Below are 27,500 nucleotides of genomic sequence, written 5' to 3'. Positions count from 1 at the left end.
AACGCCAAACAGTTTTATACACAGTTGGACCTACTTTTCGGGGTGGAGGGTCTAGAGATGAAGTTCCAAGTCGGCGAATTTTTTTTTTTGCGAATGTTCTTTTTATTGGTCCCCCCCCCCTGTTTTATGAGTCATTTCTTTCGTTTTCTCCTCTATTGTTCCCAGCATAATTTTTTTCGTGTTCAAGAAATTTTCACCATCCCTTTCACCACGATGACTTAATTTTGATTTGTTTCTCTTGCCGGCTGTTTCAGATTAGTATTATTCGGCACAGGACATACTTTTCACGCCGGAGGGGGTTAATACCGCCTTCATTACCCCAGGTCAGGCTTGTCCATTTCAATTGTTTTTTTTTAGAGTTTTATTCCAATTAATACCAGTTTTATTCACCATAGGGAAGTCTTTTCGAAACAGAAGTTTTTGATAATCCTTCACTAACTCAGCTTCACTATAATCAGCCAGAAAAAAAAAAAAAAAACTTAAAGTAGTGAAGATATTAACTCCCACAAGAGGCCTAGGATTGAAGGAGAGAGGAAATTTGCTAGGTAAAATGTACACTGAACTCGGAGGAAGGAAATTAATTCAGGTGTCATTCCTGGAAGGGGTAAAACTATATAAGCCAACCTGGCCTTAACTAGTGTAACATTACCTAACCATATCTGACATGACCACTGATCACAGGGTTAGAAAGAGGTACACTGCGATGCTACACACACACACACACACACACACACACACACACACACATACAAACGGGATAAAGTAATACTGACAATCCTGACAGAAATGAAAACAAAGGAGCGCTATAAACAACACCGCCTTGCTCAGCCTAAATTAGTCCACACACGAGAGCAATTGCGCTTGTGTGTGTGTGTGTGTGTGTGTGTGTGTGTGTGTGTGTGTGTGTGTGTGTGTGTGTGTGTGTGTGTGTGTGAGAGAGAGAGAGAGAGAGAGAGAGTCAGTATTGGGTAATAAATATTCCATTTACCATGTACTTACCACGCATATCCGGCTCAGTTGTCTCAGTATTCTCCCGATTCTTTTAAAATCATATCGTTCATGTAAAATTCGATTATCACAGTTTCATTCCTCGTAAATCCATGTAAACGTTCATTATATTTACTTCATGTTTTCAACGTTTTTCAGTCATAATAATCTCAACATTTCCCTGATCGTACCTCACTGTTCATCCCTTCACTTCTATTACATATTTTACAATTTATTTAGTTCACCATCAGGGGATTTTATACAAGTCTTAATGTCGAAAAAATCCCTTCAGTCTGTCTCTAACCCCTGCAGTTTGAAACGTCTCTCGAAAGCTAAAGAATATCGTCCGCTAGCAGCAAAAACAAATATTAATAACACTTTCTTACTCAGTGCTCTCTCTCTCTCTCTCTCTCTCGTTTTATAACATGAATACCGTGTAGCACATTCCTATCATTTTCAATTCAATGTAATTTATATTTTTTTATTTTGTTTTTTCTCTTATATACAGTATATATATATATATATATATATATATATATATATATATATATATATATATATATATATATATATATATATATATATATATATATATATATGTAAGTAGTAACCTGCTTTAATATTTCATCATAATTGTGCTTTCGGTGTTTAATACATAACAAGCTATTTTATTTTCATGCTTCCATGAACTAATGATTGGCCTGGGATGAAGGTAACGTCCCTGAGGATCGGAAGTCAGGTATAATTATTCCCCTGTACAAAGGATAAGGGGAAAAAGAAGTGTTTGCTAATCATAGAGGCATTTGTCTTCTTAGTGTAATAGAAAAAGTATATGGTAGGATACCTGTTGACAGAGTTAGGGAAATAACAGAGGAATTAGTTGGAGAAGAACAGGGAAGGTCTAGGAAGGGAAGACGTTGTGTAGATCAGATATTCATTCTTATGTCTTTAGTGGAAAAGTTTCTAGAGAAGGGAAAGAAGTTGTATGCGGCCTTCAAGGATATGGAGAAAGCATATGACAGGGTGTCTCCATGGTTGTTCAATCTGTATGTGGACGGGGTTATAAATGAGATACAAGGTATGGCAATGGATGCTGGGGTGGCCCAAATGAGAGAGGGCAGTATGTGGAAACTCCCTGTACTGTTGTTTGCAGATGATACTGTGTTGTTGAGTGAAGACGAAGGGGAGCTGCAAGGCTTGGTGAATGAGTTTGGGAGGGTGTGTAAGAAACGGAATCTAAAGGTGAATGTAGGAAAGAGTAAAGTTATGGTCTTTGAGAGAAATGAAGTCACTGAATGTTCAGTGAGGTTGGATGAGGGGGAAATGGAAAATGTAAGTGCGTTTAAGTACTTGGGTAGTGTGATGAGTATGGATGGAAGTTTAGAGGGTGAAATGCTTGACAGGGTAAAACAGGGAAGAAAGGTTGCTGGTTCTTTGATAGCAGTGATAAGGAACAGGGAAGTGAGCATGAATGGAAAAAAGCCGCTGGATGACAGTATTGTCATACCAACTCTGACGTATGGAAGTGAAGATTGGACCTTGTTGGAGGGACACAAGTCAAGAGTGAGAGCATTGGAAAGGAGTTATTTGAAAGAAGTATGTTGTGTCACATGGCGAGGCAGACTGACAAATGAGGAAGTGAAGGAGCGTTGTGATGTGGATGTGGATGTGATAGGAAGCGTTAGGAGAAACACATTGAGGTGGTTTGGCCATGTGGAGAGGATGGAGAGCGAGACTGACTAGGAGAGCGTATGTGAGTGAGGTGGAGGGGGGGGGGAGGGAGGGGGAGGCCAAGGATGAGATCGAGGGATGGAGTGGAGAGGTATATGTGAGAGGGTGGTGTAAGCTGGAAGCAGGGCAATGAAATGGCGAGGGACAGGGCGACATGGAGGCGATTTGTTTGTGATGGAGGGTTGGAGTGGAGAGGTATATGTGAGAGGGTGGTGTAAGCTGGGAGCAGGGCAGTGATATGGCGGGAGACAGGGCGACATGGAGGAGATTTGCTTGTGGCCACCCCTTACGAGATTAAGGCGTCTGGCAATAGATAGATAGACAGACAGATGAACTATCTTCTGTATCATAATATTTTCCAAACGTAACCTACTCAATTTAAACAATAAATTCCTGACCATATCTCGTTTTGAATACCATTTATTTTGCATCGTCTTGGTTATATTTGACACAACCTATGTAGCACGTATTTCCCTTGTAATTCTGTGTAACCTTCCGTCTGCACTCAGTTTTCTCTACCAAGACACACTAAGGTTTCTCAGTATATGTTGTTTTTTAATCAATCTTCACATATCACAGCACCTGCCATATGTAATTCTACCAAATCCATCTACTTTGTTTTTTACTGTAAGCCTATTTTCCACGTCTAACCAATTCCATTACTCAGTATTTTCCCGATGGCTTCACTGTAATAATCCGAGTACTTTTTTGTTTAAATCCCATCACGCTTCAACATGTACGGCCGGGTCTATCACCTTCATTTCTACGTAACCCATCTTTATGTCTTCCAGGTAAAGCTTACACAATAATCTCCACAAATTCCCGATCCCATCTCGGTAATAACTCGAGTCGTATTTTTTTTAGCATTCCTATTTTTTTCCGTATCATAACTTATTTCATCTTCCATCATAGCCATGTCACTTAAATTTTTTCTATATTTTCCACGGATTTTCTACATTATATCATCACTTTTCTCATTCTTTGTCAGCAATGACGAGTCTGCTTTTCATCATCATATGTTTCCTTGTTTATTTTCACTTATTTATTTATTTACTTATTTATTTATTTACTTATTTTATCACTTACCTTATTATTTTTGTATTAAATCATTATATTATTCTCTTTATTTTTAATTTACGTATTTATTTATTTATTTATTTACCCAATTAAAAACCAACTCAATAGTCTCAACATTCCTCCAGTTTGTTTCTCTATTGCAGCCATATTCTTATTCATCATTTTCTACCGTGTGATCTCAAGCAAGTCTTTACAAAACTTATATTTTCCATCTATAACGAATTCAATTAATCTGAATATTTTCCCTGTCCTATTCCAGCAATAACCATTATTTGTTCAAGTGTTGCACGTAAGTTTTATACACCACACAGACGCTATCATTATGCTCCAACGAAACCTCTTTCTTTTATATTTCCACGTATAGCCACTTTCATAATCTTATTATTTTCCTGGCCGCATCTCGGTATTGAACACAGTCTTTGTTATACATGGTGGTCCACAGATAACAACCTACTACTCGTGTGTTGCAGAAACGACTCAGCCACCATTATCAATCTCCATCCTGCATCGCCTCCTGCTTCCAGTCACTTTTTCCAGGTTTTGCAGTGACTGTTTATTCATCTCCTTCACTCTTTTGTTGACCAGATATTTTACAAAAGAACCAAAATTTGTCCTGCCCACACCAACAAACTGAGCCATCCTCGCGACACAGAAGAATAGCGATGCGTTATGTATGAACCACCCTTTATTCACATGCAATACAGCCTCTTGGTGTCGGTATTTTTATCTCTACCTAACTCGCCTTCTTTATCGTTATATTCTCACCCACAACACTTTAATAATCTCAACATTTTCCCGATCGCACCTCCGTAATAACTCGCGTCTTAATATTTTTCTTTTCGCATCTCAAGATTGGGTATTTTTTGGTGATGTGTCTTGAAAGGAGTGCATTTGGCAGGGCGGGGAGGCGCGGTCTTGGTTTTAATGAGATTACCGTCCTTGTTTCAAAGTCTTGCCAAGGTCTCGTGGGATGGGGAGAGAGGGAGAGGGGAGATAAAAAGAGTGAGAGAGGGTGAGTGAGTGGGAGTATGGAAGAGTGAGAGAGAGAGAGAGAGAGAGAGAGAGAGAGAGAGAGAGAGAGAGAGAGAGAGAGAGGGGGGGGAGGAGTAAGGGAGATTTGATGAAAGAGAAGATAAACGGAGGGAAGGATTGCCTTCCTTGCCGCAAAGTCTTGCCAAGGTCTTGAGAGAGAGAGAGAGAGAGAGAGAGAGAGAGAGAGAGACTGGGGGAAAGGCAAAATGAGAAAGAGGAAGCGAGGAAGTAAAGAACAACAGGGGAAAGAGAAAGAGAGAGAGAGGGAGGGAATGCTTACCTTCCTAGCTTTAAAGTCCTGCCAGAGCCTAGTGAGATGAGGTGAGAGGGAGAGGAGAATTAAGGGAGATGAGTAGGAGTAAGGGAGACTGAGAAAGAGAGGGAGGGGGAGTAAGGGAGACTAGGGAAAAGATTAAAAGAAGGTGGGAGGCAAAGATGACCTTCCTTGTTAAAAAAAACTTGGCAGGATTTCCAGGGAGCGGGAGATGGAGAGGGAAGGGAGAAGCAAGGACTAAGGGAAAGAGTGAGGAGGGGTATGGAAAAGTGAAGAAGAGAGAGAGAGAGAGAGAGAGAGAGAGAGAGAGAGAGAGAGAGAGAGAGAGAGAGAGAGAGATTCTGGTGATGAGCGAAGGAGCACAGCAAGCGAAGCGATATTTAAGTTCCGCTAAGAAATGAGCGGCCACCACAGGAAACGGCCCGGCCTGACACGACACGGCCCGACCATGATGGTTTTCAGAGGCTAATAACTTTAGCACTGTGTGATATAGAGAAGAGATTCTTTTAGCAGGCGGTAGATACATTCAATTAATTTTGTTTTTAGCTATATACTTACTCATGAGATCAAAGAAACCCCCTGGATTCCCAGCTTTCCTAGGGATTGTACCGAGGGCTACAATTGACATGCTCCACTAGGAAATCGATTTAAAAAGATTTCTTGGTATATTTGTTTTACCTATCTATTGCCAGACGTCTGAATCTCGTAAGGGGTGGCCACATACAAATCGCCTCCATGTCATCCGGTACCCTGCCTTTTCTCTACCCTGTTCCCAGCTCACACACCTTCTCTCATATACTTCTCCGCTCCATCTCTCCATCTCATCTTGGCCTCTCACTCCCTCTCCTCCCCTCAAACTCACTCACACTCTCCTTGTTAGTCTCGTGCTCTCCATCCTCTCCTCATGGCCAAACCACCTCAATGTATTTCTCCTTACGCTATCACATCCACATCCTCACAACAATGTTCCTTCACTTCCTCATTTGTCAGTCTGTCTCTCCATGTAACTCCACATGCTCCTCTCAAATAACTCATTTCCACTGCTCTCACTCTTAACTTGTGCCTTCCAACAAGGTCCAAGCTTCACTTCCATACGCTAGAGTTGGTATCACAATACTGTCATGCATCGACTTTTTTACTTCCATGCTCACTTCCCTGCTCCTTATCACTGCTTTCAAAGAACCAGCAACCTTTCTTCTTTGTTGTACCCTTTCAAGCACTTCACCCTCCAAACTTCTATCCTTACTCATCACACTTCCCAAGCTATGAAATGCACTCACACTTTCCATTTCCTCCTCATCCAACCTCAATGTACAACCAGTGACTTTATTTCTCTAGAAAACTATAATTTTTCTCTCCCCTACGTTCCCCTTTACACTCCGTTTCTTGGACACTCTTCCAAGCTCATTCACCAAGCCTTGGGGTTCCCCTTCGTCTTCATATAACAATACAGTATCATCAGCAAACAACAGTACAGGGAGTTTCCAAACGTTGTCCTTTCTCAATAATGCCGCTCCACCAACCACTGCCCTTCCTAGTATCTTTTTTATAACCTCATCCATAGAACACTATGTTTTCTTTCATGAATTCTAACAATTAAATATAAGATATTTCGCTCATGATTTTACATGAACGTTTGTTTATGTTTAGGGGGTGAAAACAGCAAGGGTAATCGCCCAACTTCTGAGTTTTATCATTCGATCAATAGCCAAACGTTTACCGACGCAGTTCGTTGACGCGGCTTGTCGGGAGCCGAGAACCGAACATTGCGCGTGTTATAAATGCTACGGCGCCTCGCTATATATATATATATATATATATATATATATATATATATATATGCAAATCCAGAGAGAAAGCGTGAGAGTGGGAAAACGAAAATATTTTAGCTCAATTATTCTTCTGTTATTGTTCAACTACCTCACCAGAAATGATGAAACTTTACACCAAGATGAAATTATGATGATAGGCGCGGCGTATATACAGTCGGAGATGGAATGAATGAAAAAAAATGCAATAAGGAAGTAGAAGTTAAAAAATAAGGCAAGTAAGGAAGGAACGAAAGAAAGGACGAGAAGGAAGAATGAAGGAAGAAAGGAAGGAAGGCGATAGAGAATCTGTGGAAAAACAATTAATGATGAATACAAAGAAAAAACAAAAGATGAAAAGTGAAGAAAAAAAATGGAGGAAAGAAAGAAAAAAGGGAAAGAAGGAATGAAAAAGTTTAAAAAGAACAAGAATTATTTAAAAAAGCAAACAGGAAAAGACAAAAAGAAAGAAAATGAGAGATTGATGGATAGGCGAGAGAGAGAGAGAGAGAGAGAGAGAGAGAGAGAGAGAGAGAGAGAGACGATAACATAAAGAACGAAATGTAGAGTCAGGATGAAAAAAAGAAACAAAGAAAGAAAGAAAGACGAAGCAAGGAAGAACAGAAAAAAGAGAAGAATTAAGAAAGAAAAGAAAAAAAAAAGAATGGGAGGGAGAGCGGAAAGGAGGGGAGGGGAAGGGAGGGATAGAGGGTACGGGAAGGAAGGGGAAGGGAAAGGAGAGGGGAGGGCATGGAGGGATGAGGTGAGGGGAGGGGAGGGAAGGAGGTCAGAAAGAATGAAAAACGATGATAAAACAAGTTAAGAATAAATATAAATTACCAAAGGAAGAACGAAAGGGACACAGGAACCAAAGAAGGAACAATATTTAAGGTGGAACATAATTTTCTGAGAGGAAGGAAGGAAGACAGGAGGCAAGGCATGAGGGAGCACGGAAGATAGCAAGTGTAAATTATAATAATATTCTCTCTCTCTTCTCTCTCTCTCTGTCCAATAAGCCATGCATGTATGGTAGGGAAGGCATTCAAATAGTTACATTTGAGACTGCAGATTATTTTGAATCAAACAACCCTGATTCACTACATGGCTCCAGGTGCCATCGTTCCTGTTTGACCGTCTGACTGAACTCTTCCATTATAATATTATTCTCTACAGATATGACGGGTACCGGGCAAATGACATTCTCTACATGGACTTCAGAGGCATTCGATAACGTCTCTCACCGAAGGCTTAAAAAAAAAAAAAAAAAAAAAAAGGGTCTCGTGCTCATGCATTTCAGCGAGAACCAGCAGGATGGACTGGGATTAGTCTGACCAATCGGTGGCAGAGCAGTAGTAGTCAAGGAAGAAATCTCTCGCTGGATATGTGAGACAAGTGCAGTGTCCCAAGGTTCGGTTTTAGGTTTATTTTTATTTATTATTTAACATCAGTGTGGACATATTCAGCTAACCTGCTATATTTGTGTACAACAGAACGGCAGGAGGCAATGCTTTGCCATTCGACGAAACAGAACTATGTATGGGTTTGGTTAACACAAGAAAGTGGTCTGAGCAGTGACAAAAGCCAGTCAGCCTGGACAAGTGTAAGACCATGCAGAAGGTCACGCAAATCCAGGAATTAAATAATATTTGTCAGGAAGTGGAATCAACAATACTGCCTTGGAGAAAGACACGGTGTACCAATCAGCAGTGATCTCAACTTCTTAAAACTGGGCACTCAAGTAAAGAAGAAAACATAGAGGCTTTTAGGTTATGTAAAAAGGCAGTTTAGGTAAAGAAACAAGGAAGAAGTCGCTTCTCTGTACATTTCTCTAGTACGGCAACATCTGGAATATGCTGTGCAGCTCTCGTTGCCAACCCTAAAAAGGATATCGCAAGGCTAGAGAGAGCACAGGCTACTAAACCGATTCCATCCATTAGGTACTTGCGATACTGGAGAAAGCTGTGGGCACTGGGCCTCTCTGGTATTTTGAAAATCCTGAAAATATTCACTGCCAGCACATAGTAAGCTTGAAAGCCAAATCGACAAGGAATCACAGATGAAAACCTGACTTCAAGCGTTTCCATCATAATACATTAGGAATATATTTACATACAAGACTGCAACGTCCGGAACTAGCTACCAATAAAGGTTGTTAACAGTTCCTCGATAGAGAATTTCAGCGATAGGTTAGACAGAGTTTGGTCAGGTCTGATTTAGAGGTAGACTGAATGTTTCCTCCTTTCCTGTAAAATTTCCTGGTTAGTGGCACTTCCTTTTCCATGCCCGCACTGTGGGTGGGAAAGGTAGGTGAGAAGAGCTTTACTTTATACTAGCTCTGTAAACAGTCAAGTTGCCTATGGCGCGGACTTCTATGGCACGGCAAGGTGAAAAAAAAAAAAAAAAACGCTCATAAAATGCGTATCAATGTTTGAAACGCGCCTCTTGCCTTGGAACTCCAAACCCTACCCCTTCCACTTTAGCACTATCATCGTCAGAGTTAGGTACATTCAGTATTTTATGCCCTTAAAGCCCGTTATTATTTATTGTTTAGTGTTTAATTTGTGTGTAGTACATGTACTGACTGATTGTTTGATTGTGTGCGTGTGTAAAGTGGGGTAAAAGTGGGGTGAAAAGGGGGACTTTGGGAAAACGTCCAGAACTAAATTCCATTTTTTCCCATAAGATTAGTTATTTGTATGGCATGGTTTTCTATGGCGTGGGCTTGTTCCAGAACCAATTAGCCACGCCTTAGACGACTTGACTTTTTCCACAATTAAAGCAGCACCGTGCACCTGGAAGTTTCATCCGTGGTAACTCCTCAGTGTATTTCGTAAGACTTACTGGTACAGTACATTACTTGTTCTTGTAATTCTCTCTCTCTCTCTCTCTCTCTCTCTCTCTCTCTCTCTCTCTCTCTCTCTCTCTCTCAATAAATAAATAAATAAATAAATAAATAAATCCCACATAAAATCAATACAACATCAGAGGAACCACAAATAAATATAAATCAACCACAAATTTATTGCCTGACCATCCATATTTTATCACCTATACAAAGACATCAAGCCACTGTTTTAACGATTTTTATTTCTATATGTCATGTATTATATACACGTTTTTCGAATGGAGAGGAGGGTGGGCGGAGAGCAATTTTTTCCCTTGAAGTTTTGTTCTCCCAATAAGTTTCAATTAATTTATTAAAAACTAAAGTAATTTTGTACATAACTATGCCATGACATTCGGAAGGAAAGAAGGATGGATAGGAAGAACCATTTTTCAGGCTAGTCCACCAATTATTTTCACTTTTAAAAATCATTTTCACTTTTAAAAATCAGCCTATTTCGTTCATATTTCTTCAGGTATTCGAAACAGGAGGGCAGAATGAGATATATATATATATATATATATATATATATATATATATATATATATATATATATATATATATATATATATATATATAAAATCGTTCTGTGGCTTTCGCTCCAAATTATTAGAAAATTATAAAGCTTGTTTTTTTCACTCTTCCTTAATCTCCTCTCTTCCTATTTCTCCCATCTTTCCTGTCACTTCTTATTGCTTTTCTTTTCTTCACAGGTGGCTTTACATTGAGTGACACGCCAAATGGTTTCCTGTAAGCCAAGAAACCATTTACAACACTGGGTGGTAACCATATAACCATACGTGCTCCCTACGTGTCAACAAGTGGGTTGGTGGAGGGTTAGTGCCCCTCCCTGTAAAACAAATAACTCAAAATCAAGTGGCAACCCCTTACGGGACTGTGGCGTCTGGCAATAGATAGATAGATAGATAGATAGTTTGTCAAGTCATAATAATAGAAATTTTTTGTGGACACTTATGTTAATGCCCTTGCTTTCTGGATCCAATATCCCCTCCACATCTCTCTCTCTCTCTCTCTCTCTCTCTCTCATGCTTCACTGCGATCCACGACACGACCACTTTCTCTAGCTTCCTTCCTTTTTTTCCTCCTTCCCTCCTTCCTTCCCTCCCTTTTTTTCTCATCTTTCATCCTCTTTCCTTCATTCAAAACCTCCACTCTTCCTTCTACCCTTTTCCCTTCCCCCTTCTAACCTGCTTTACTTTTGTCCTCCTCCCTCTTTCCATCCTTTCCGTTTCCCTTATTTCTTCCTAGCTTACTTCCTCTCTCCTTCATTCCTTCCCTTAACACTTATTCTCTCCCTCCTTCCATCATTTCTCCCATCCTTCCTTCCTCCCTCTCTCCTTCCTCATATCTTCCTTCCCCTTTCCTTTCCGACAACCTACCTTCATCTTTCCCTTCCTCACTCCTTTCTTCCCTCTCATTTCCCTTCCACCCTTCTTCCTGCCTTCCACCTTTCTCTCCCTCCCTCCCTCCCTTCATCTGTTCCTTTCCCTTCCTTCCTTCTAACCTTCACTTTCCTTCCTCTCTTCTTCCTTTGTTATCTCTCCCTTCCTCCCTCCTTTCTCCCTTCCTTCATTTTTTCCTCCCTCTTTCCCCCTCGCATCTTTACTTTCCTTCCTTAATATTTCTTTTCTCCTCCCTCCTTCGATGTATCTTTCCATCACTGAAAAAATACTCTCTCTCTCTCTCTCTCTCTCTCTCTCTCCCCCCTACATCCAATTTACAGTATTACGTAATTCTTTGTAGCATCTCATATACAATTCTGTGGCACAAAGTAAATATTAGGTTATAATTCACGGCTTAGACTCTACCCTTCCCTCCTTCATTCTCTCCTTCCTTCCTTCCTTCGTTCACTTCATCCTACCTTCCCCTCCATTCCCAATTTCCACCCTTCCTTCTGTCCCTGTGTTTCTTTTCTTCCTTTCCTCCTTTCTTCCTCTTTTCATTCATTCTTTCACTTCCACTTTCTTCTCTTCACCCTACATTCCCCGATATTTTCCTTCTTTCTTCCCTTTCCTCCTTCATTCATTCTGCTATTATCAAACATTCACTCTTCCTTCCTCCATGCCTTCCTTTCCTCCTTCCTTTCATTATCTGTTATTTCTGTTCCTCCTCCCTTCCTTCCTTCCTTGTTCACTTATTCGTTTTCTCTTGTTCGGATATTACATTTAATATTCTTTTCTTAACTTCTTCGTATCTTACATTTTTCTCCTTCTTTCTTATCAACTCTTGTCTCTTTCTTTCCTTTTTTCCCTCTCATATAGGCTTGTTCTTTCCTCCAACCGTTCACCCTCCTTTCCTTCCACATCCCTTATTTTCTTTCTTCTTCCCATTCTTCATTATTTCTTTATCCCTTCCTTCTCTCCTTCTTTTCTCTTCTTCCATCTTTCCTTAAAAAATTTACTGGTATAATCTGATTCTCTCTCTCTCTCTCTCTCTCTCTCTCTCTCTCTCTCTCTCTCTCTCTCAGAAAAAGGATTCAAAGGTGCTTCTGCTTGATCCAATACATTTTTCGCACTCTTAAGATTTCAAACCCCAGGATTTTGTGTATCAGCTCTCTCTCTCTCTCTCTCTCTCTCTCTCTCTCTCATAAAAAAGCCTCAGATCACACCCAGATGCACCATTAAATCAAGTGAAAGAGAATTTTATGGCATGTTAAAGTCTCTCACCATACACCTTTATAGAAAACGGAGAACGGAGTAATCATGGACTGGAAATGTCGACAATTCTGGACGTAGAATTTTATCGACCTGTCTTCCTTTTTGCCTACTTTTTTTTTTTTTTTAATTCCCTACTATCTGTCAGTCTATCTACAAATTTCGCTCTCTACTATCCTCTTCCCATCTCTGTCTACCTTCGTATAAGCCTGTATTCTTCTACTTACCTATGTGTCTCTATATTTACTTATTCTGGTCTCATCTGTGTATCTATATCTATAATCCACCTATTTAGCTATTTATTTACTTATCTACCATTCAATATCTATCTTCCTATCTACTTTCCAATCTATCTATCAATATCTTTCCCTTTCTTCCTACTTATATGCCTTCTCCCTGTTGCCTAACGCTGCATCCTGTAAGGGAAAGCTAGCCAGGACCAAAGAACCTTCATGAATTTTTGTCCCTAGTCAGTAACGACCTCTTCCAGCGACATACCACCCCCATCACCCTCTCATAAACTCCCTCACCTTTTCTTCTCAGCCTGTCTCTTCTTCCACCCATTTTACCATCTCCTTTCCCCCTTGTATAATTATAATCCTTGACTTCTTTACGCACTGTACCTTGCTTTTGCTTTGCGTTTTCTTCTACCGTCTTTATTTCCCCAAACTTATAACCTAACAATTACAGACGCTGATCACACCAACTAACCTTACTATCTATAACTGCAATACTGGTACGTATCTCTTATCAAGCCGTGGTCGCCTTACTCTACGTCGTTGATAGCCCATGCAAATACAGATGAATAAGTCAGACCAAGGGAGAAAATCAGACATGTTTAAATACTGACCATCGCAGTGTCTGTTATACACCTGCCTGCTCCTCATATACCTGCTCGTGTGTAACTGTCTGTGAATATACAAAAACTACTGCAGGGCTGATACCAACATTTTCGTCAAGAAACTATGCAATGAAATTGCACCTCAAAGGCCTTGATTTACACTGAACAAGCTGTATGTGTCATTAATACCTCTATCTTGCGGTCCATTGTCTCCAAATAACGTTATCCATCGCTATTCAGTAGCTACTTACCCTTGCTGGCCATATTCAATTTCTCCAAGCGAACTGGTCCTGAGCTGGCTATGGAAAGACACGAATACGATCTTGATTTAGCCTAGGTGGAAAAAATACTTCGGTCGGGTTCGTATCACACTGACAATAAATAAATAAAATGATTAATTAACTGGCGAAGCGTGATTTCGCCGAAGCCGTCTTCTAATCCGATCCGTCAATATGAACGATAAAGATAAGGCTCTATTATTTAAGCTCGTCCTGTCCTCTCAAAACTCCCTCAGCTTATTTTCAAATATCATTCTCATTGTTCCGTACCGACTGCTGCTGGAAGGAACGGTCCGAGGTGTGGAACAGACAGACAGGCTGGCAGGAAGGCAGACAGACAGATACGGTGATAGACAGAGTGATAGATGCAGGCGTGGGCTAATTAGTAGGTAGGTTCTCTCTCTCTCTCTCTCTCTCTCTATCTCTCTATATATATATATATATATATATATATATATATATATATATATATAAAGATTGTTGAAAATATAATGTAAAAAAAAAAAGTACCTTTCTCTTTCACTTCCAGTAAAAGGTAAGTTTTCTTTCTATCCCTTCCCCCTCCCTTCCCTCTCACCCTCCTTCCTTCCATCCTTCTTTCCCTCTTCCTCTTCCAATCTCACTCCTCTACTCTCGTCCCCACCCCCTATATACTCCCTCCTTCCCTCTCACGTTCCCTCCCACCCTTCCTTTTACCCCTCACACGCTTTCCTTCCTTTCCACTTTTTTCCCACACTATTTCCTTCCCTCCTATACTTCCTCCTTCTCTTCCAAAGTTCCTCCTTCCCACCAGTTTCTCTCCCTCCCTCCCTCGTCCCTCCCTTCTCTCTTATCACACTCCCACATCCCTCCTTTCCTTTCCTCCCACACTTCTTCCTCGATTCCCTCCCTCCCTCCGTCCTTCCTAAAGGTTTCTTTCATCTTAACGCAATTTTCTCCCTCTCTCCCTCACACCTCATTATGTTCTTCCCTTGCTGCTGCTGCTGCTGCTGCTCCTCCTCCCTCCCTCCCTCTCTCTCTCTCTCTCTCTCTCTCGGCATATATATATATATATATATATATATATATATATATATATATATGTGTACTTACACACACATCAGTGTTTCCCTTTCTCCCTCCCTCCATTCCTTTCTTTGCTTGCCTCCCTTTTCCTCCTCTCGCTTTCCTTCCCCCTCCCTCCTTTCCACCTTCCCTCTTTTCTTCTCTTTGTCTCCCCTACTGATCATCCTCCCATCCTCTCGTTGTGTCTCGTCTCCATGTCTGTCCGAAGTCTTCTCACCTACCCTCCCCTTCTTTCTCTCCTTCCCTCCCCCTCCATCCCTTAGCCTGCCCTACTCAGTTTTCCTCTGTATTCCCTTCGGTTTTTCTTCCTTCCCTCTTCTTTCATTTATTTATTTTTCCTTCGATTGCTCCCTCCTTTATTCTGTGTTCCTCCCTCCTACTTTCCTCCTCTCTCTCTCCCATTCATGTCTCTCTCCCTTCTTTTTCTCCTCCCATTCTTCCGTCCTTCTCTCATGCGATCATTCCTTCCCACCACCTCCCCAGTACCTCACTCACTTTCGCCCTCCGCCCGATCTCTCTCTCTCTCTCTCTCTCTCTCTCTCTCTCCATCGGCTTATTTCTCCCTCTCTCTGTCCCTCCGTCTTCATCGGCTTTAAGTTTTCCAATTCTTTCATCTTTTCCCTTCTCACCTGAGCCTTACAAGGATATTAAAAGAATTCCTTGATAAAATAATTAAGCGTCGTACTTGAAAAGCCAAAAATCAATAAAATTCTGTAGTTACTCTCCAGCTATTAATTTTGTTTTTGGAGTCAATCACTGGTGCCCCTTTCTATACGTCTGTCTGTCTATCTACCTATCTTTGTATTTATCTACCTATCTTGATGTAACTCTATCTATCTATATATCTACCTATAACTGTCTATCCATTTATCTGTCTCTGTTTATCTAAGCACCTATCTATTTTTTGTCTATCTATTTGTAACTATTTGTCTCTAGTATTTATCTTCATCTACGGTGTCTATCTTTCTATATGTGTAGCTGTCTGCCTGCATCTGTCTGTCTGCTTATCTATCTATAAAGCGTGTACTGGGATACAAATTTGCGAGACTCCTGAGAGATGTTAAACGTACCTCACACTCTATTACCACAACGAGACTTACACAGTGCTAGATACCCTTCACTGGGACACATCTACAGAATGTGAGAATCCTGAGAAGTGTACTTTATGCCCCATGAGCACGAGATTTATGTAGGTATGGATTAATGGCTGAACAACAGGATAAAATTTTGTGGGAACAGTGCTGGTTGGAAGTTTATGCGCTAGAAACACATTCATCCAGAATTCATTCACCCTCCCTGGTTTAACTTACATATAGTCAAGCAGCATGTTGCTGATTTGACAAAGATGAAGTTGCCACTGGATACACATTCCCACACAAAAAAAGGCACTAAGTACCATCCAGGTGTTTGTTTGGGGAGGATATACTCGTGTGTATATATATATATATATATATATATATATATATATATATATATAACTGATGCGAAACGAAAAATACATTTACATAATTATAAACAAATAAACTGACAAGAGATAAATAACTACAACTACAAAGATATAGACTGATAGACAGCCATAAAAGAGAAACAGAGTTAGACAAAAATAGATAAAGAAAAGCAGATAGATACATATACATACATACACACATATACGCAACGATAGATACGTAAAATATATGGACTGAGGTAGACAAAAAACAGACACAGATACACAAAACGAAAGAGAGATAAACGGAATAGGAGAGCCAGAGTCAGCTCTGAGATGCCCTCTATTTTAAACAAAATTTTTTACCCAATTTTCGTACGTCTTTCATGTTTTGTGAGTGGGAGGAGAAGAGAGAGAGAGAGAGAGAGAGAGAGAGAGAGAGAGAGAGAGAGAGTCAAATTAATCTTCCTAGCAACAGCTCCCTAATCACTATCTCCCTTCAATCTGGCAGACAGTTTAATCAATTCCCACCGTTCATTAGCCTCAGGACTAATTATGTTCGTTAAGTAGAGGTACCGAGTCAGGTGATTAGGCCATTTAGTCAATTTGGAGTCAGTGTGGCTTGTTACCTGTGCATGACTTAACCTCTTAAGGGCAAGGACGTCTTCTTCACCTCGATCATGCCATTCCCCGAGCGCTGATTTTAGGATAATGTGTCTTCTCGAAATAAGCGGGTCAGCAAAAAACTTCCACAACCCATTTAACACGAGGCATCTCTCAACAAGCTGAATACAATGGTTTGGAGACAGCAAGCATAAAACATGAAAAGATGTCACTGTGTTGTGGGAAATAATACTCGGGTTACCAGACGATTTTATTCAACTTGGAAGATGTCTTGTGGTCAAGGCACTAATACACACTTTATTTAACCTTTCCAGACCCAAACGCTCTCTCCTGAGGTAACAAAAATCGTTAGACGGCCACAAGAATAAAATAAATTCCACAACAGGTCATGGAGTGTTACTAGTGCATGACTTGACCCATTCTCATTTTGACCCCTGCAGGCTAAGGACGTCAGTTATATTCTTGCTACCTCTTGACGGCTATAACTAGCTTAAGATCGACTTTTTTGAACTATATGGAATACAGACAGCTTTCACTAACCCCGTCACTGCAAGGGCTCTTCTTAGCTGAATAAAACCGTCTGACACTAGAAGGAATAAACTACAACAGGAGGACACCACATCGAAAAGGTTATTCGAGCTATCGATCGACGACTGTATTCAGCTCTGGAAGAATTAACCTACATCTGACATCTCCAATTTGACAAGTACTGTATCCTAAAACGCGAACAAGTGGTGCCAGGCACAACAAACCTCGCCCGACAGCAGTTATTTTATTTTCAACCGTTTTCAAGTTACAGCCCTCTGAAAATCCGTGATCTTGCGTTTGACCTTTCAAGGTCACTTAAGGGCAAGGTCATTGTACCAATTATAAACCCACAGGGGACCTCCTATTTGTTGATAGTAGTAAATCTCTATCTTCAACCAGTTTCAAATTGTAGCCCCCTGAACAACCGACCTTGAGTTTGACCTTTCATGGTTACTTAAGGTCAAAGGTCATGGTACCAATTAAAAGCCCATATGGGACTTCCAATTTGTTGATAACAGTAAATATTTATCTGCAACCAATTTCGCGTTATAGTCCCCTGAATATCCGTGACCTTGAATTTAACCTTTCAAAGTCATTCAGGGCCAAAGGTCTAGGTTCAATATGAAAGCCCATATGGGAATTCCTGTATGCTGATGACAGTAAATATCTCCATCTTCAACAGGTTTCATGTTATAGCCCTCTGAAAACCTGTGACCATTTTGACCTTTCAGAAAAAAATCTAATCACTTTCTTTTGGGACCAATGCCCACACATCCTGAAAGTTACATGTAATTTCATGCAGCCGTTTTCCGTAATGTTGCTAACAAACAAACAATGAAGCAAACAAAGAAACGACCGAAAATAATACCTTGCCGGACTCCGTCCGCTCGATGTAATACTTTCGTTTGGAAGCATCAAGACTGATAAGAGTTGTCATCGTTCTGTAGTGGTCAGTGAGAGACAACAGTTGTGGAACAGATAAATCACAGCTGAATTTGCCATGCTGAGATTCTGCATTGCCTTGCCACGTTGACATTTTTGCTTCAGGTCATTAGTCAAGTGCGGAGTCAATTATGTTCGAGATGTGAGCAAGGTGTGAGGAGAAGTGGAAGTTCTGGACCCACTGAAATGAAGTTAACTTTCTTTACTGTTTCATTGCAATGGTAAACGTGTTTAAGATAATGAGTTAGGTGTAGAGTAAGTCTTGTGTGGGATATGATCAAAGAGTCATTATAACACTCTGGACTAACTTAGAACTTTCTTCAATGCCTCGGAACACTGGTATCTTTGGTCTAGACAGCTAGTCAGGTCATGCAGAGAGAAATGTGAAGTCAGTCTTGATTGTGGCGTGTATTAAAATATATAACTTAAAATTTGGTTCAAGGCCTATTTTCGGGGCGTAGGAGTCTTTCTTGCATTTTACGTTCTGTTAACCAACATTGTATGAGAAATACAAAATTTACTGCTCAAGAAATGTTAATAGGAGACTCTAAATCCTATTAGCATACAACCCACACTGCGCCAGCGTTCTTTCCTGCCCCGGTGCATAGATATACTCGTTTTAGGCCAGCCAGTGCTTTACGACGGCTACGTCATATTAACTAATTTATAAACAGTTATTCGACACTGATGCTTAAATAATTCTCTCTCTCTCTCTCTCTCAGGTCTTACTTGTTACCCCACTACTTTTCTCCCCTATATATTTTTTTTTTTTTTAAATCGTGGCGAAGATGCACTTGACTGGTTAGTGATGATTGGCTGAATGCAACATTACTTCATAATCTCTTTACTCATTAGCATTATTAATTGACAACATACATCTGAGGGAGAAATTTGGGTTAGTAAATGTTATTCGGACATGTTGCCTTCAACCAGTCTTGATCAACCAGTCAAGTGCATCTTCGCCTCGATGATAAAAAAAAAAAAAAAAAAAAAAAACTATAAAATCAACCTCTTTTCGCTTCTCCGCTTCCTCTAATGAATCTCTCACTCTGTCCTGCCCCCTACGCCTCCACTCCCACCACTCCCCATCAGTTTCCTGACCACTGCATTAACTCCCTTCCACTCCCAACTCCCTGCCCCTGACCTCAACACTCCCCCACGCCTTCCACATTTCTTACTCCCTCTCCACTCTCTCTCTCTTCTCGCAAAATGATAATTTTTGATCCGATGGTCGTGTGTGTGTGTGTGTGTGTGTGTGTGTGTGTGTGTGTGTGTGTGTGTGTGTGTGTGTGTGTGTGTGTGTGTGTGTGTGTGTGTGTGTGTGTGTGTGTGTGTGCGTGCGTGTGTGTGTGGTCTCCCCCTTCGATGCTATTTGTGTACATCATTGATTAAATTCTCTCTCTCTCTCTCTCTCTCTCTCTCTCTCTCTCTCTCTCTCTCTCTCTCTCTCTCTCTCTCTCTCCTCTTTACTATCATTTATCACTTTTCCTTTTCAGTTTTCCGCCATCCTCCCACCTACAGTATGGCATTCTACTCCCACAGTCTCCCACCCAATTCTTTACTTCCTACTCCCTGACACACCCAGCTACTCCCTCCCATGTAGTCCTATACTCCCTCCTTCCTAGGATCTCTTCCATATACTACACGTCTCCCATTTCTACTCCCACTCCTACTCCCACTGTCTCCCTCCCTATCCCTCCTGCTTCCAATACTATTCCGCAGTTCCCTCCTACACTTCTCACACTCACTCACTGGATCCTATTTACCCTCCTCCCACACCCTCAGGAATGTATTGACCTCATCAGTAACAATAAAGGGACCGTGTGTGTGTGTGTGTGTGTGTGTGTGTGTGTGTGTGTGTGTGTGTGTGTGTGTGTGTGTGTGTGTGTGTGTGTGTGTGTGTGTGTGTGTGTGTGTGTGTGTGTTGGAAATAAAAGGAACTGCAGAAAATGCGTAAATGTGTTTGCGCACATCCACCTCCTACTTATTGAACCGATTTCCTTGAACACTGCCACAACAACTGAGTGTGATCTTCTGATAAACAAATGCTTCTTGTTTTTTAATTCTTCTTCCCTTCTAGATTACTTTAACCCAACATTTACTACTTCTCTTCCTCACTCTTTCCCACTCTCAGGAAAATGTAACTCCCATAATGACATAATTCATTTCCTGTTAACTTCTGTTCTCTCCTCTCTCTTGCTTCCAGTTCTCTCTCTCGTTCGCTTCCCATTCCTCACACTTGTCCCACTCACTCCCATTCCCTGTTTCTAATCCGTATCTCTCACCCTCAGAAATATAAAAGGTCTCAGTTTAGTGTATTTTTTCTCACAGTAACTACTACTCTCTCCCCTCCTTTGTTTGCAACTCTCCTTGTTCTGTCTCCCACTCCTCCCAGCCCTCCAAATTCTCCCTCTCCCACTCCCATGAAAGTAAAAACATCGAAGTATGTACAGTATAACTGTAGTCCCACATTCCCCCGTATTCCTCTTTCCCTCACCACTCCCACACACTCCCTTTCCCTCAAACTTTTAGGAAATTTTTGCACCCATGGTAATATAATTCTCTTCCCATAAACTCATAAACTCTCATCCTTTGTGCTTCCAACGTTCTCTTTTATCTCTCGTTCTAACCCTGCCACCCCATTACTTCCTGATCCCCGTCTGTGAAAGACGCAGACCCCATTCTAATAAATTCTGCTCATACAATATCAAACCCTCTCCCCTGCATTACTTCATGCACCAAACGCCGTATAAACCTTCACAAACTCTCTTCTGCTCTCTCCTATTCCTTTCCCACATACTCTCAACTTCTCTCCCACTCTCAGGAAGATCACTGCTGTCAGTGGAATTCTATTTTAATACGATTAAGACCCACCGACTGTTTTCCTGTGCTTCAAACTCTCTCTGTTAGGTCTTCCATCCCTGACTTACATATCATTCCCACTTAACAGTACTAAAAGTCATGGAGGGGGGAAAGCAGAGGGGTAGGACAGCGACAGGCATAGACGGTGAAACAGAAAACTGCTGAAGTAGACAGTGGTATGATGCAGGTTTGGTTATTTGACTGTTATGGACAGGGTGTGGTGTTCTACCTCCCTAATCTCCGGTGTTCACCTACCTCCCTAACCCCCCCATCACCCCCCACAGGAAGGCATAGACCCCATGGTGATGCGGACCTACTCGCACGTGATGGTGGGGCTGCAGTTCTTCCTGCCCCTGTGTGTGATCTCCTTCGCGTACCTCCGCATGGGGTGGCAGCTGTGGGGAGCGCGGACCCCTGGCAACGCTGAGGACGCCAGGGATGCACATGTGTTGAAGAAGAAGAAAAAGGTGAGGTAGATACATAGGTAGACACACAGATGAATGAATGGTTGAGCTGATAGATAAAGATAATGGATAGAGACACAGAAACATATGTGACAGGTAGAGTATATAGGTAGATGGATAGAGAATTGAGTTAATGGATAAATAGATGCGTAGAGAGAGAGAGAGAGAGAGAGAGAGAGAGAGAGAGAGAGAGAGAGAGCAGAACCATTTGTCCTTCTAGACATACTATGGCTGGTATCTGCTCTGTGTGTGCTGGATTCCTGTTGGCGTGGGAGGCTCCCTTGAATCTCTTATTTACCAAAATATTATTCCAATTTCACTTTAGTAATGTCCTGTATGCTGTTTATTTAGCATTTTTAACTTCACTCCGATGTCGTATATTTCATTTTAATCCAGCTATCTTCGGAAAATTTTATTCAGCTTGGGGGAGACTTTCAGCTGGAGAGGTTAGACATACCGTAACTCTCACACTTCTTCACCTCAAGACTACTCCTCTGAGCTGAAAAAAATCGTCTGCTAATAGCCATGAGTAAACAAGAAAAGGCATTTCGGGGCTGCAGGTGTAAATATCGAAGTAGGATTTATAACATCGCAGACGAGAAACATTCACACGCCATAAGGAGAAGTGAACTGACAAGGAAGAGGTGCTGTACCCTTTTTACTTTAACTTGGCCTAAAATTGCCGCCTCTCCACCTTCAATACTGACTTGTGGCAATAGATTAACATTGTAATATGATGTTAGTCACAAATAAATTCTATGTAAAGGATGCAGGACCCAAGTATTATCTTATTCTGCCACTGAGCGACCTGAAATACGCCGCCAAGGGGAAAACTCTGAGCCAGGATAAGTTACCTGGACTACAGTAAGCCTCCCAATTAAGCCTCCCACGGCCAATGGAGGTTGTCTTGCAATTCTTTCTTGGCGATTTATTTAGCGTAATTCAGAATATAATTTGTAACAATATCACTCACGGGAACACTTATCCAGTCAATACGACGATGTATTTTCTGTATTATCCCTGCTACCAACAGACGATTTTATTAACTTAGAATACGCCTCAATAAGTGAAAGGGTTAAAGAAGGCTACATCTAACGCTTCCAGTTCGAGAAGTCCCTCCAAAGCTGGACAGCATCACCTGAAGTGGGACAAACAAAATAATAAAATACGTCATCTTAGTGAACTGCAATGTACGAACAAATAAAAGGGTAAAGATGGGCTACTAAGCCTCCAGATCTGATGAGTATACCGGTCAGTAGCAATGTAATAGTACTGGATATAGCTTTCTTTTACAGTTCACAGTGTGCATTTCGTATATGTGGGAGATACGCATGCTGTGTGTGTGTGTGTGTGTGTGTGTGTGTGTGTGTGTGTGTGTGTGTGTGTGTGTGTGTGTGTGTGTGTGTGTGTGTGTGTGTGTGTGTGTGTGTGTGTGTGTGAGAGAGAGAGAGAGAGGACATCTGCATAAGGCCTGTTAATATTCTCATGTATGTTATTTATGTAGTCTGTGCTGGTATTAAGATATAGCCAAGACAGCATACTAAGGAGTGTGAGCGTTATTTACAGGCGACGGTGTCTGACATTTTATATTACTGATATAAGAAAGTGTTGATATCTGTCTGTCTGGCTGTCTGAAGTTGACTTATTTGAGATTTTACATTCTCTCTCTCTCTCTCTCTCTCTCTCTCTCTCCGCTAACCCCCGTGCCTGTACCCCAGCAGATCATAAAGATGCTGTTCATCGTGGTGGCCCTGTTCGCCTTCTGCTGGGCGCCCCTGCAGTCCTACCACATCCTGCAGGAGATATACCCCAACATCAACCAGTGAGTCGGGCGGGGGGATGGACGGAGGGATGGACAGAAGGATATAGAGAATAGAAAGATACATAGATATAGATAGAAAAACCGGTAAATAGATAGGTAAATACAGATAGATGAGCAGATAAACAGGCACAAACAAATAGGCGTATCGACAAATAGTAAGCTAGCTAGGTAGACAGATAGATAGACAGATAAATGGACAGACAGACAGACAGACAGACGGACAGACTGACGGACAGACAGATATAGATAAACACAGATATACTTAGAGAGAGAGAGAGAGAGAGAGAGAGAGAGAGAGAGACAGACAGACAGACAGACAGACAGACAGACAGACAGACATAAAGTTACGAAGGAATTGTGATGAAAGGAAAAATGCTGAATTCAAGAAGCCTGCAGGGTGAAGAGATAGGTAATGGGAAGGAGAAAATATGACCAGGATTAAGAGGGAAAACTGAAGCACGTTGTGTTGAAAATGAAACTGTTTTTGAAAAAATGCAAAAGGGTAGGAATGAATGAAGGCTAAAATGTGAAAATACAGTCGATGAAATACGAATTTAAATTAGGAGCCTGTGTAAGGAATAGTTTTGAAAGGTTATTGAATGAGAATGCTGGAAAGAAAGGAATGATAAACAAGAGTGAACTTGATGACGGGCAAGAGATAATTCTGGTGCCGTGGCGAAAACCTCAAAGGCTTAAGAATGCAATGAAATGCTTAAGGAATAAGAAGCACCAGGTGGTGGTGAGACGTAGGTTGGGATTACAAACAGCAGTGGAGCGGGAAGTGTACTGCTTTGGGGAAAATTGTAAAAAAAAAGAAAAAAAAAATACGGGAAAGTGGGGATGTACTAATGGAGTGCAGGAAGGATGTGATTCTAAAAAAGTAAATATGACCGAAGCGGCTAAGTTAATCACCTCTCTTTCTCTCCCCCACAGCTACCAGTACATCAACATCATCTGGTTCTGCTGTCACTGGCTGGCCATGAGTAACTCCTGCTGCAACCCATTCATCTACGCTATTTACAATGTGAGTATGGTGAGAGAGAGAGAGAGAGAGAGAGAGAGAGAGAGAGAGAGAGAGAGAGAGAGAGAGAGAGAGAGAGAGAGAGAGAGAGAGAGAGTTTAAAGTGTCGTTCCATTTCAGTATCTCTTTTACTAGTATATCCATCATCAGTTTCTCTATCTACCTTCTGAATTTTAACTAGTCAATCACTCATTTAAACCCATCAAATGGTCTCTCTCTCTCTCTCTCTCTCTCTCGCTATGTATATATTGCTTTATTATCTATCAAAGCTTAATTAGTATTAACTGGCAAACAATTCACATTCATATTTACTACCAAGCACCAACTGTTATTGTTATGATTATTACCTCCACACCGTTCTCACCCCCCCCTCTCTCTCTCTCTCTCTCTCTCTCTCTCTCTCTCTCTCTCTCTCTCTCAATGTATCCAGCACATCACGAGCACTACAAGAGCGACTGGACGTGTTGAATTAGGCAGGGCGTGACCAATTTATCTCATTCATCCCACCTATTCTTTTTATTTCACTGCTGCTCTTATTCCTGAGAGGATATATTAACCTCCGCCAGCGAGGTTGGAGGAGGTTATGTATTCACATATGTTTGTCTGTTGGTCAACACGATATCTCGAAAAGTTCTCAATGAATTTCAGTGAAATTTGTGGATGGGTGTGTCATGGGCCAAGAAAGAATTGATTAAATTTTGGGGTGAACCCGGATCCGGATCTATGTATCCCGAACAATATCTCCAAAAGTTTTCAATGAAGTTCAATAAAATTTTGTGGATAAGTGGGCTATGGGTCAAAGAACAATTGATTAAATCTAGGGGCGTATCCGGATCGCATGGATTCCACACAATATTTCCACGGATCGGGATCCGGATCCTATGGATTCCACACAATATTTCCACGGATCGGGATTCGGATCCTATGGATTCCACACAATATTTCCACGGATCCGGATCTGGATCCTTTTTAATGGCGAAGGCATTGGCGGAGGTATGCACTCTCTGAATCATTTCTAGTCTAGTTTGTAATTCCACCATTTCGATTTCTCTTTTGGACTGGATTTAACCTTTATAACCCATTCAATCAGATGACGGGAGAATTCAGTTTAACCTTTATAACCCATTCAATCAGATGACGGGAGAATTCAGTTTGTTCTTGCTATCTTCAGACCACTTTATAAGTGAGAGTGAGTGTGTGTTAAGCTGAAGAGGTTACAACACGTCCACTACATTGAGAAGAATCGCTTCAAGAAAGCAAAAATTATGTTGTTAAAAAATGTATCAACGGACTAAAGTGGTTAACCTTTTCAATCCGATGCGTTTTTGTTTTTTTTGTTTTTTCATTTTATTCATCTTCCCTCCCGTCAATTTCATTAGTTTTTAAGAACCCATCCGTAGTGGCGGGAACAAGTACAGTCTCCGGTAACCCCTTCTCAACATGATGCCTCTCCGGCGTTAAATAAAATTGCCTGAAGGCAGCATGAATCGAAAATACGCCAAGGCAGTGTAGGATTTAAGGAGACCCGGGCGTGTTTGTCTTGGCCATCCGGGATCAACTCTGGGATTGAGTGTCTGATGATGAACCCTTCAGTACCAGGAAACACTTGCCGTCTACGAACGATTCCATTTTGTTTAGTCGAGAATCGTCAAAATGCACATGGAAGGAGAAAAAGACATTGTTAATGCCTATCGACTGTGCAAGGGCAATAAAGGTAGATTTCTAATTTATCTTAAGTCCCAGGCTATCTCAAGAATACACCCCACAAATCAGTGTTCCATCAAGGTCCCCAGTTGCACTACTGGATGGACGGGGACATAAAGGGAACAAAATTTACTGAAGAGTCTGACCGGTCAGAGAAGGTGGTTACGAGCGAGCGAGCGCAGCGAGCGGCGCGAGAAAGCATAGCGAAGTGATGTTTACATTCAGCTGAGAAATGAGCAGCCCGAAACGACCCAGCCAGGCCCGACAAGACACGGCCCAACCGCGATGGCTTTAAGAGGCTAATACCTTTTCTACCATTTGAGGAAGAAAAGAGATTCTTTCAGCAGGTAGTAGATACATTCAGTAAATTTTGTTTAGCAATATATTTACTCATGAGACCAAAGAAACCCCTTGGAATCCCAGCTTTCCAAGGGAATGTACCGAGGGCTTCATGTGACATGCTCCACTATGAAATCGATTTGAAAAAGATTTCCTGTTGTGACACTATGCATTCTTGCATGAATTCTATCAATTATATATCGGATATTACGCTCATAATTTTACATGAACGTTTTCTTCTATGTTTAGGAGGTGAAGTCAGCAGGGGTGTGTGAGAGAGAGAGAGAAATGTGAGAAAGTAAATTATTTAGCTCAAGTATTCTTCTGTTACTGTTTAACTACCTCACCAAAAATGTTGAAAGTTTACTCCAAGATGGAACTATGATGATAGGCGTAAGTACAAACGCTCGCTAGTCACGCGCTTACAATGCGCACTTTACTGGCAGGTACAGCTTCCATGCCTTCCTTCACTAACTACGAGGATCTGATATGCTGAATAAAATTATTTAATATTAACAAGAATGCAATGTCTTGGCGTCATCGTACTAAGGCGGTTGATAAGTAGACAAATATTACAGAAATACAAGACAAATTTTTTTTTTTTTTTTTTTTTTTCCAGAACATGAAAAGAGCAAAGGAAAACCAGTTAAAACAAACAATCCACATATAGCCCCCTTCGAAGTTTTGGGCCCCACGATAGGCTACCATAAAGAAAAGCATTATAATCTACACTCACCTCATACAGATTAAGCTATACACACTGCAAGGTAGTTATTCACCCCAGGGCATTCTCACAACACAAAAACCAACCACCCTACACTGTGAAACCTGTCATTACAATAACGTCGTTATATTTACCACCCGAGTTGCGAGGCGGGCGGAGTGGTAATGTTTTCAGTTGTGAGGTTGGCTGGCTGGCTGTGTTTGTGGGTGTTTTAAATCCTGAAGCTGCGTCAAATCTGAAATGGAGATGCAAAGTTATGTGCCCAGGAAAAACTTTCTGGCTACGCCGGTGATGAGATCCCACCGTGAGATGGTTTCTAGTTTATTTTATTTTTTCATCCTTGTTCCCGCCAGCCGATATTTCGTTCCCCCTTTTCCTTCAGTCTTTCATGA

General features: G+C 41.2%; 1 protein-coding gene across 1 annotated transcript in view; it reads left to right on the top strand.

The window, feature by feature from the left end:
- LOC145401939 (substance-P receptor-like) overlaps positions 1-27,500 on the top strand; it is a 99,371-nt gene that overhangs the window by 39,613 nt on the left and 32,258 nt on the right. The window contains exons 4-6 of the mRNA XM_080274046.1: positions 21,319-21,501; positions 23,220-23,320; positions 24,254-24,344. Of these exons, the coding sequence (XP_080130172.1) occupies positions 21,319-21,501; positions 23,220-23,320; positions 24,254-24,344 (375 nt within the window). The remainder of the gene's footprint in view (positions 1-21,318; positions 21,502-23,219; positions 23,321-24,253; positions 24,345-27,500) is intronic.

Source organism: Coenobita brevimanus, chromosome 57, assembly GCF_032717465.1.
Source record: "Coenobita brevimanus isolate Jiangsu-jjx chromosome 57, ASM3271746v2, whole genome shotgun sequence".
Classification (NCBI taxonomy): domain Eukaryota; kingdom Metazoa; phylum Arthropoda; class Malacostraca; order Decapoda; family Coenobitidae; genus Coenobita; species Coenobita brevimanus.
The sequence above is the reverse complement of the archived record's forward strand: the minus strand, read 5'-3'. Positions and strand labels throughout refer to the sequence as shown.